This window comes from Pantherophis guttatus, chromosome 1, assembly GCF_059756535.1.
Source record: "Pantherophis guttatus breed Tessera chromosome 1, ASM5975653v1, whole genome shotgun sequence".
Lineage (NCBI taxonomy): Eukaryota > Metazoa > Chordata > Lepidosauria > Squamata > Colubridae > Pantherophis > Pantherophis guttatus.
In genome coordinates, this window is record NC_142063.1 from 260,066,259 (window position 1) to 260,077,587 (window position 11,329).

An 11,329-nucleotide genomic window follows, 5' to 3' on the forward strand; every position below is an offset into this window, starting at 1 on the left:
GCATGGGTGCATATTACTTATTGTTAATTTTCTCATAGATAATATGCATGCAGCACTGCACAGTGTAGTCATGCATTTGTAACTGTAATGAAAAATTTGGCAATCTTAAATGCACATTTTAATAGCCACTGATTCAAATAAAATAAAATCCACAAAAAGGGCAACAGAATGAATATAGGTGACTGAAATCATACAAATGTTCACCACAAATTGCAGCCCTTTATTTAGCAATGATTCTGTTCACCAATAATGCTAAAATATTATAAGGTACTAATTTCCAAGTTTCTGCTCAATATGTAACTTAAATATGCTTTATGGTACTTAACAGCTTAAATTCCTGTTCAGTGAAATATCTTAATTTTGCCAGTTTGAATACTAGTACCCAATATTTGTTACGGCAATATATTTTGCTGTTTCCACCAGAAAAAGAACCTAATTTTTATTAATTTCTGAGAATCTGAACTTCAGTTTTTAATCATAAATTTTTCTGACAGCAGCATGCTGTACAAGCAAATCTACCAGAAACAATCTGTAATGATCTGACTGACAATATCAACATCAAGTCAATTAGCTATGGGAACCATTACTGCTCAGCAACTTCACTGAAAATTTGGTTTGAAGCATTCTGGAATCTGTCATACCAGATAAAAAAGGCTGGGTACTCAAAACCTGAATTATAACAGTAGTAATAAAACTGATGCAGTTTGATTTGATTTGATTTTAAAAGGTTCCAGTACACACCGAAAGGTTTACCTAGATAAATATATATATATAAACTACAATAAATTTAATATAAAACAAAAGGGTCTTCTGATGCAACATAAAAAGGGTATAATACAATATGTCTTGGTGTGACAAAATATATTTCACAGACTTGTCCATTAAGTCATCAAGCATCAAGTTCAACTTGGAGGGGTCTTTATTTTAGCTAAGAAATACCACTGAATTCCTAGAGACAGCAGAGAAAGGACTATCTGTAAGACGTGTTTATTTTATCATAATATGACTAGTAGACTGCAAGCAATCTCTCTTCTTGTGTAAGTTTAGTCTCTGCAACAATTTGTACAAAAGCTGCAAACGAATATATAATAGCATTGCAGGATTAGGCACATTAAGCAAGATTAATTCAATCCCACAAACTCCAATATTTTGGGCTGAAAACTGAGATAATTATATTTTCTCTGACTCTAAACATAGTATTGATTCAAAGTTTCTTCATTAATTAGTTGATAAATGCTTTAAAAACAAGAATCCCTAAGCAGGTAAATTCTTCATATTCTTGAATTCTTTTTGTAATATGTAAAACACAAACATTAATTGTATCTTACTTTAGAGAAACTATATTTATATTCTAGATTTTTTTTTAAAAATTGTTATCAGAAATTTAAGGCAGTAGTAACTGAAACATTATCCCAGTTTCAGCAAGAAAGCCATGTGCTATTTAAGTATAACTCATAAAGTTCCAGTTCAATTAATAGCAGCTAAACATGATACAGCATTTTAAGTGACTACTTACTGCATCAGATGTACCCATAGCTGTACAATTTTCTAAAAAATACCATTAAAAGAAATTCTTCACATTTGAACCTTAAGGTAAAATTTGCTTTTACATATATTAGACAAGTTAGGGAATAGACATACCAACCATTCTGGATTTTTTGCCCAATTCCTTAACAATAGCTCTGTTGTAATTCATCCTAAGCAGGGAGCTTAGGATGGAAAAGCTGGAAACATTGTGAGACATTGTCTTACTGTCTTATAGAAATACAATTGGAGGATTTTTTCCCCTGAATATTTTTCTACACAGTTCTTAGCTACATATGGACCTTTTTTAAAAGACCCGAACTCTCTTTTATCAGTTTCTCCATTCCTACCAGATGTGGTTCACTTTTCAGAAAGTTAGTCTGCTGATGAACAAACAGATGGCATGATGGTCCAGTTGCTTTTACATAAAAATAAAATAAAATTTGATACACTTCTGTCCACCAATCACTCCATACAGGTAATCAAATGTTTAATCTATGAAGTTCTAACAGAATGCACTGAACTTCCTGCTCACATGAAACTGCCTAAGCTTCCACTACATTTTTTTTTCATAGAATAGAAATGATGGGACACCTAATTTGACCCCATTTTTATTTTCCATAATTCCTGTTTTGCATTACTGATAGGCTAAAAAGAGGCATAGTCCAACCTTCCCTTATTTATTCTACTGGGGTTTTCTGTTAATAATTTTTCTACTGCATGCTTTCTTTTCAACTAGACTCCAAAAATGCAAGATAGTTTACTTATTGATAGTTTGCCTTATTTAGAACTGGATCTTAGGCGATAACTGGCCATGTATCAACAGTAAAACAGTATTTACTGGTAGTGTTTCTCTCCATTCTGAGTATAAGCACAAATCATATGAAAAACTACAGCAATCAGTGAAGCAATCATTACTTGAAGAGTTATACAGCTAAAAATGAACTGTATTATTATGTGGGCTGCTGGATATTTATGCAATATGCATTACAATGAGGTGAGTTAAAGCTAAATGCATTATTCTGAATCAACACAGGAGAAATACTAATTTTTAGGGTTTTTTTGTCAAATTTTGTCAAGCTTTTGTCCTAGCCCACTTCTGAATGTTTTACAAAGTATGCAATTTCCCATTTCAAACTTTTAAGAACTTCATTGTAAACAATTAAAACACAGAAATGTATATGTATTTGTATGTGTATACGAGTCAGAGTAGCATCTATTTTGACTAATATACATAATATTTTGACTATTTATAAATGTATCATAATTTTCATATATGAGCATACATGGCAAATAGTCACATGCACATTTATTAATGTTCAAAGTTGGGCTTTTTTCAAATAGAAAAAGCAATGAATCAAATGATCTAATGGATCTGAAAAACAAGGACCTTATACTGATGAGACATCATAAAGAACTCTTGAGAGCTATCTCACTTTACCAAACAACAAATTTGGGGACATAATACTACCTTGAATGGTAATAGGCAGCCTTGTGCCCATTAGATGCTTTAGACATTATTCTTTTTACTGAACGGCCAAAGGCAAAACAGATTGTGGTAGATACAGTCCAAAGTACTTAGAGGGCATCTGGCTACATATGTGGATTTAAAAGGTCTAAGTGAAAAACACTGCTTAAAATATACTTAAAAACAAAAACAGGTGTCCCTCTCAAGAGGGGAACTAACATTTACAATGATCAAATACAAAGCAATAAACATAGCTACTAATCTTCATAATATCAATGCTTACTGATAAAAATGATAAGCTGGAAAATAAAAGCAAACAGAAGAACATATACAATGTGCTTGAAGAGTGACATAACTGAATCTATTTTGACAGTTACAGAAGATGTGGATCTCATTCAAGTGTAACTAAAACTCAACCCCCTTTTAACACAATAATTGTATTCATAAGCAAATTCAGCAAGTTTTGTCAAAAAGTTATCTTTTAGACATGTTCCTGTTAGTCAAGATTCAAGGCCATGTCCATTTCATACAAGGGGCAAAGCATTCTTAATAAGGTCTTCTCTACTTGTTTGTTGGCAACAGTTGTGTAATACAGAGTTTAAGCTTTCAATAGATTAAAACAATGTAACACAACATCTACTTACTAACCATATCATTAATAGATAAATTTGTTTTGCCTCATGAGAGCCCTGCCACAGCATGCTAAAATACAATACACTGCCTGCTTTTTATTCGTTCAAGTTAAGGAAATAATCAGTTACTGTCCAAGAGTTGGAAGCACTAATTGTCACTGACCTATTTCAGTGCCTTAAATTGTCAATAACTTCAAAAAGAAGTTGGGCTGCATTCTACATTTAATAAAAAAAAATAAAAATAAAGCACTGATACAGGTTAACAACAACTTCTGCTTCTTACACTTAGGGATAGTAATGAAATGATGATGATCAAGTCACACCAATGACCTCACACTTACAAAACCCAAACCACCTACTATCTTTGTGCAAACTAGTGGAATGAGCTGGTGGAATAAGTAAAAGTTCAACATATCAGATTGGGAAAGGCAGTGTTATGCCACTTTCTATGAAGTAAAAAAAAATGTGTTTTTAAAAGTATTTAGTATGGTTCCATACTCTCAGAAAGAATCCAAGGGGGGAAAAAAAGAAAACAGCTGCACTAAATTTCAAAACATACATTCCTAATTTATAAGGTAGAGTTTACCTAGCTAAGCTACCTTATCTAGCTAAGAAGATTATGAAGCATCCACTCCATACCATAAAACTGGGTCCAGTAATTCAGAGTATTTGGGCACAACAAAACTGAGAAAAGGATTGCCATGTAGTTAGATTTAATACTAAGTGAAATAGGGGGAAAAAAGGCAAATGTTGTTTCTGTGTTACCTTTAACACAGAAACTCAAAAGTTATAAGGGGAAAAAAAAGTCTTGCTGTTCTAAATTCCTTGGAAACACCTATCTTCGTATTTAGTTTCCAAATTAAACGGTCTCCTTATTTTATATTACTTTTGCGGAAGATTTTTTTTTTTTTTAAAAATAAAACAAACCAAACAAGGTATGATGAACGTCATACCTTGCGTTTGGTCGTTAAGTGCTGATCCTGCAACTGGGAAAGAAGAAGTGGCAAAAAGTGCTGGAGCCTCGGGGCTGCAAAACCGAAGAGGCTACACCACCAGCTTGCACTGCCTCCCTCCCTCGGTTGGTGCATTTGCAGAAATGGACCCCCGCTTTTCCTTAAAAAAATATTCACACACACCCACACCCCAAAACGACCCTCCCGCTGCAGCTGGAGCTCAAAAGCCTCGAGGGGAAGCAGGAATTCCCCGTCGACCCTTCCCTTTGCCGAGGCAGCCACCCACCCTCCCCGCCCGCCGGAGGTTAAAAGCAGCAGTCTGGGTCGCCTTCGGGGGTTGTGGTGGTGGAAGGAAGGACGCGGAGGCAGCGGCTTACCTGCATGACTATCTCGCTGGGTAACTGCGCGGCGCGGAAAAGATCCAGGACCCGCCCGTTGGACGCCACTTTCTTGGTGCTCTCCGTGTCGCAGTAGGAGAAGAGGTCGCAGTAATAGCGTTGCTCCGTTTCGCTCAGCGTTAAACCCTCCATCTTACACCGGCCCAGCCCTGCCCTTTCCTGCCCCGGGGATCGATCCTACAACGGGGTGGAGTGAAGGAGGGAGCCGGGGCCGCGCGCGCTCGCTCGCACGCGCGAAGCCGCCGCCGCCTCCTCCTCCTCCTCCTCGCGCCAGTAGCGGCCGGGGAGGAGGTGGGGGGGGAAAAGGAGGCCTTCCGCAAAAAAAAAAAAAAAAAAGGGGGGGGGGAACGAGAGCGGGCGCGCGCGCGTCTCTGTGTGTGTGTGTGCGTGTGCCTTTCGCCGCCTCGGCTGTCGCTTGTTGATCTCGCGCCGCGAACCTGCCTGCCCGACAAGAGTTGCAGAGGAAGGTTCCAATCCAGAGGAAGCCCGACGACAAGGGGGAGGAGGGGGCGTGGCCGCGCGTGCAAAGCGAAAAAAAAAAAAAGCGCCCCAGCGTTGAGTCGGTCAAAGTCTCCTAATAAAGTTTCTGTACGTTTCTCTTCCGTGCCTTTGGCCACGCCCATTTCCCCTCCCTCGGGCTCTCTGGGGAAGGCGCGCGCAACCAAGGGGCGGGCGGATTTAATTCCGCTCCCGGAAAAGGAGAAGGGGAAGAAAAAAAAAAAAAAAGGGCTGCCCGAGATCTCGCGCACAAGACCCGGATGCGAAGCTGAGAGGTGGTTTAGCTCGTCTCTCCGCTTTCTCATACGACAGAAGTGTTGGGGAGGGGCGGGGAGAGAGAGAGGGGGGAGGGGCTAACACCGTCCTCTGACGGTCTGGAGGTCTACTACAGTGTTCCTGAGTACTGTAGCGCCTTGTGGATGTCTAAATTTTGGAGCTTGCTCCTGCGATCAGCAGAAGATGAAACAAGCATATCTTTAAGGGAGTCTGCTGGGGATGACTGATTCTCCTACTCTGGGAATGATAGGAACTGTAGTACAACATAAGTGAAGGACACCAGATTAAGGAATATATTTATTGTTGATTTGTTGTAGTCCACCTGGCAATACCTTATCAAAAACACTTGCCTAAAATTAAAAACAACACAATATTAAAAATTAAAAGCCCATATTGAAATTTAACAAAAGACTGACAAAAAAAGATGTGACTTTACAGATTTTTCTAAATAAAATGTACAAATAAAAAGTGACACCCTCGAGAGGATGTTGACTTCTGTTCACACCCAAGCAGTTTACTTGGCAATGGTACCAAAGTGATTTGCCATGGATTTCTGGGATGTTTTCCAATTTCCTAATCTAGCCGACGGTCCTGATATTGCCTGGCAGTTTCTCATTCAAATTCTAACCACATTTGATTTTGCTTAGTTTGAGCTTTTTAAAAGCTTGGTTGGGTGCTGCCACTAGAGGCAAATGGAATTCCTGCAGTATTTTTCACATCTTCGGGGCAGCACAGGCGGCCTTCTCCCACATGCCAGAAATGCTGGCCTCCCATTATTGTGCAAGGGTATCTTCAAAAGTCCATCTGCTTCAAAAGTTAACAGCCAGGGAAGAAAGGAAGGAAAGCAGGCTGAACGGAAGGAAAAGGCAGTCCCTCAGATCAGAGGTTTTCAATTTATTTCAGGCCATTGAATCTATTTTTTTTAAAAGCCCTGGAACCCCTTATTGAGAGGAATGGGGCATTTGGATGTCAGAGGATAAGTCCTGATCTTTCCAATATAACTTAGAAAAATTGCTATAGATATGCCTAAAAAAACAGCATTGAGGCAGATATACACGGCTAAGCACATTAAAGTTTTCTTTCTCTAGGAAACCAACCCTAAATATGGGCAGTTTTTTATACCTCGATGCTATTTTTCAGGGAGATCCAGAGCAATTTTTCTATGTAACTGAAAGGAAAAATCCCTCTACACAAGACACTAATGGGAAAAACCACCCTCCCTACAAGTATCTTAAATTTAATCTCTTTTCTCAGTCCCACACAACCCATTTAACTTTCCATGGAACTTAGGGTTCCACAGAATCCAACCTGCAAAACCTCACCTTAGATAGGGAGATCTATATGAACCAGTACAAGCCAGTGACGGTATGCATGATCATACAAATGCTGCAATTTGTGTTAGATATTGGACATTAGTATGTAGTGGCATTTGCCCGGTGATATCAATTATTTTATTTTGTTTGGTGATATCATGTGGAGGTATTTGATTTACAATCCTTTGTTCAGAGACTGTTTGAAGTTACGATGATGTTGAACAAAAGGACATGTGTACGGTTTAGTTATGGCTATTCCAGTGCCCCCCCCACATGATCAAAATGTGGCTACTTGGCAGCCTGCCTGCACTAATAATAACATGGGTTTTATAGTTCCCACCTGCCTATCTTCCCTCTACCTATGCCATTTTGCTGCCCTGCTGCCCCTGTGCTCTACCACCCCAGCTGATCTTCACTATTTTCTTCCTGTTGCTGATGAGGCATGCCCAGTCTGGCTGTTGAATCTGTGAAAGTCAACACCAGCTAAAGAACTGGCAGCTGTGATTTTATGTTGTGTATGTAATAAATTTATAATGCCTCACAACTCCCATTAATGACAATTTTAAATGTTGGCTTTTTCTTTCCTTCCAGGTGGTTTTTCTTTTACCTTCCAGGTAAAAATTTATGTTAAGCATTGTTAAAGCTTATATTCCTACCAGGTTGTGGAGGAATCTTGAGCAGAATTGAGAAGAGAATTTCCTTTCAACTGGTTCCACCCCATCAGCAATTCAAGCCTAGCCAGCCTTTTCACTCCCCACCTCAAAATTCCAGCACAGACATATGGAGAGTTGGTTCTGTATATGATAAGAGTTCCCAAGACACTTTCTGCTTCTTGCTAATATTACATATCATTCCTTCTTTAGAATTCAATTTAAATTGGGAACCATTTATGCACTACAGATAGTTCTCAACTTACGACCATTCCTTTAGCAACCAGTTACAACCATGCTAAAAAAACCTTGACCTGTCCTTGAACTTCCTCAGTTATGTATGTGTGTGTGTGTTGTGTGTGTGTGTGTGTACATCCGAAGGTGTGTTACACCTAGGGTTCGGCGGCCTACTGAAGGTGTCAGTGGAACTGCGGCGTGGAAGGTACTCCCATATGTACAGGGGGTATCCAAAACTGCTGCACGCATCCTCTTGGCACATGGAGTCAAAGTGGCGCATAAACCGGACCAAACATTGAGAATGAGAATGATGCGCCCAAAGGAAGCACTATCCAAGGAGGAGACATCTTCAATAGTTTACCGCATCAACTGCAGTAATTGTGCAAGCAATTACGTAGGGGAAACGGCCAAGCGGTTACAGACCAGACTACATGAACACGAACTGGCTGTCCGACGCAAGGAGCAGCGCTCCCAGATCTGGACGCATATGAAGGAGCACGGCCACACGTTTGATTTTCAAAAGGCTGAAGTTATTGCCCATGATAAGACTAAAGGAGGACACCTACTAAAGGAAGCCTGGTTCTCCAACAGCAATTCTATCAACAGGCATATCGAGCTACCACCAGCCTACCAGGCTTTGAGACACCAGGAGAGACCCTGCAGGAGGAGCAGATATGGCTTTCCATTGGTGAGCAGAGACCAAGGGCACCACTCTCCACCTCTGGGCATGCAGACTCAGCCTGTGAAGGCATAGTTGGTCCTGACCAAACACGGAGCAACCCGGCAGGGCTGTCTCAAACTGCAATAGATAGGATTAATGAGAAACAAACCTGGTTGACCACGAGGTCACAGACAAAGCAACAAATCGCAATAACTGACAGGCTAACATCCCCCCCCCCACTGATAAGCAAGCTAGGAGGGAGGAGGAATCAAGCCTCCATCATCCAGCATGAAGACAGCAAAAACAACACAGTTGATTACAAGTGGGAGACGGCTGGAAGGGCCTATTACATGCTCAAGGGCTAAATTGATTAATGGCATATAAAGGCAGAGATCTCTGTAATGGTAGTTTAATATTCTGACGATGTCAGCAGATGGCTGACGAAAGCTTAGTAAAATAAAATTTTAATTCTTTTAAAATTTTAAAATCTTAAAAGTTCCAGAGTTCGGAGTATGTCTGCTTCTTTTTTTACTAATATACCTGGAACTCGTATTTTTAGAATAGTTTGTAATATATAGATACACACACACACACACACACAATTAGTGTTATAGTGGTTAAAGTGCTAGCCTATGAGCAGAAAGACCCAGGTTCTCTAGCCCTCTTTTAGGCAGGAAATCCAGCTGAGTTATTTTGGGCAGCTACTTCTTCTCAGCTCTAGACTTCTAGGAAGTGAAAAAACACATCTATTTTCCACCCGTTGCTAGACCAACATGGTCAATTATCATTCATAATCTTCATTGAAAAGACCAGCCTGCAGCACAGTGACTTGGAATGATAATATAGAAAAATATGGGCAAATGGATATAGTGGATCCTATGTATTTCTGATAGTGTAGTTGAATCCAACAGAAAGTGCAAAGTAATCCTATGCATACTTACTGAAGAGAAAATTTCATTACAGGTCGTTCTCGTTTTATGACCACATTTGAGACCAAAATTTCCATTGCTAAGCAAGACAGTTGCTAAGTGAATTTTGCCTCATTTTATAACTTTTCTTGCCACAGTTAAGTGAATCACTGCAGTTAAGATGATAACACGATTATTAAGAGAGTCTGGCTTTGCTTGTAGAAGGTTGCAAAAGGTGATCACATGACCTTGGGATAGTGCAACTATCATAAATACAATGCCAGTTGCCAAGCATCTTAATTTTGATCACGTCACCTTGGGAATGCTGCAATGGTCATAATTGTGAAAAACGGTGACAAGTCATTTTTTTCCTAGTGCTGTTATAGCTTCAGGGGGTCACTAAATAAATGATTGTAAATTGAGGACTACCTGTATCATGAATGAATCTTGGGATACAGCCACCATATCATTGTAATGTTAAGTTGCCATTGCCTCGCTAATTATGTCTGGGCTTTAATTTTGGGTTTTTCATTCTACTGGAGATACATTTTCCATCTTTTCTCTATACAAACCTTACTGAATGCATGATCTGGCTCACTTGGTCAAGCAATCACTATGATGAAGTGGCAAGAACAGAAATGTGTCCAGCAACTTTTGGCCACTGTGTGCATGCTATCTTTCCAGTTAACTTGGATTTTCTTTTATTGCTGTTCCAATTTGTGCTACTGAACTAACATGACCACAGGAGAAAAGCAACAGCAATAACAACAGCAGCAGTGTAACTGAAGAAAGATGAGATCAGGCTTCTTTCAAACAACCTGCGCATCGGTCTCAGACCCATGGGATATAAGCTGCTTTTGAAAGTTTGTGTTATGCAATATTGCTTTCTCTAGCCATACTGGGGCTGCTCTAATAATCTGCTTGCAGCTTGCCTCTCAGATATTATATAGATCAACAAATGCCTCCAGAGATCCTGGTTTAATCTGTTATCACTAAAGCACCACTAAGATTACTTGAGAACGTGTACTAAGCCCTCTGTAAAGTAACCAGTCATTTGGGTAGGGTTTCTTTCCCCTGCACTGGTCAGACAACTAGGTCTCACCAAGTTCGCAAGAGCAGTACGTATATTTAATGGTTTTCACAGATTGATAAATTTACTTCTCTAACCATTTGTGAAACTCATCCCCTCCCAAAGCCCAGCTCGTATCTTGAGAAGTGATTGAAATCCACCAATTACTGGACCTTAATATATCCTGCAATGCATTGAACTGTTAAGACATTACTGTACTCATTTGCTGTCCCCCTTACTAGACAGAACATAAACTGACAAAATAGGAGCTAATCATGGCAGCCCACTTTTAAAGACCCTGCGGAAAGACAGGGCTGCAGTCCTGAAGTTGGGGCAAAAAAGGGACTCCTCCATCAGGCTCATGAATGTTCATCATTTAAGGACTCCAGGGAGGTGGCTGGTTAAAAAGCCTGGTTAAAAAAAAAATATTACAGCGAGGTGATTTCAACATTCTGCCATTGTTTTCTGATCTATGCGAGGTTGATTGACACCTGCAAGTCACTTAAGGATGCTGCATCAGGTAATGAGCACACAGGTGTGACCTAGCCCCGTTCCAAGAGACTAACATTGGCGTTTTCCCACTTGGCAAACGGAGCTTGTTCTCAGGTGCCATCACTTTAACCAAGCCTCGATCTTAACCCCTCGCCTCCCCAGAAGCGTTTTGCTACAGGCGTGTGGGCGGCACCTCTCCTTCCGCTCACTTTCAGCCTCGAGTGGGGAGGGGAGGGGAATGGTCGTGGTG

At 40.1% G+C, this 11,329-nt stretch overlaps 1 protein-coding gene across 20 annotated transcripts in view; it reads right to left on the minus strand.

The window, feature by feature from the left end:
* The window catches only part of REPS1 (RALBP1 associated Eps domain containing 1), a 45,932-nt gene extending 40,210 nt beyond the window's left edge, over positions 1-5,722 (minus strand). For 9 of the 20 annotated variants that reach the window (XR_015732511.1, XR_015732514.1, XR_015732513.1 and 6 more), the window contains exon 1: positions 4,955-5,701. Coding sequence is in view for 8 of the 20 variants with exons in the window: in XM_087887271.1 (XP_087743397.1) it covers positions 4,955-5,107 (153 nt within the window). In the remaining 12 variants the exon portion in view is untranslated. Of the gene's footprint in view, positions 1-4,954 lie in introns of all 20 variants that reach the window. The other 11 variants (XM_087887313.1, XM_087887301.1, XM_087887298.1 and 8 more) reach the window with 3 other exon arrangements.
* Between the last annotated feature and the right edge of the window lie 5,607 nt (positions 5,723-11,329).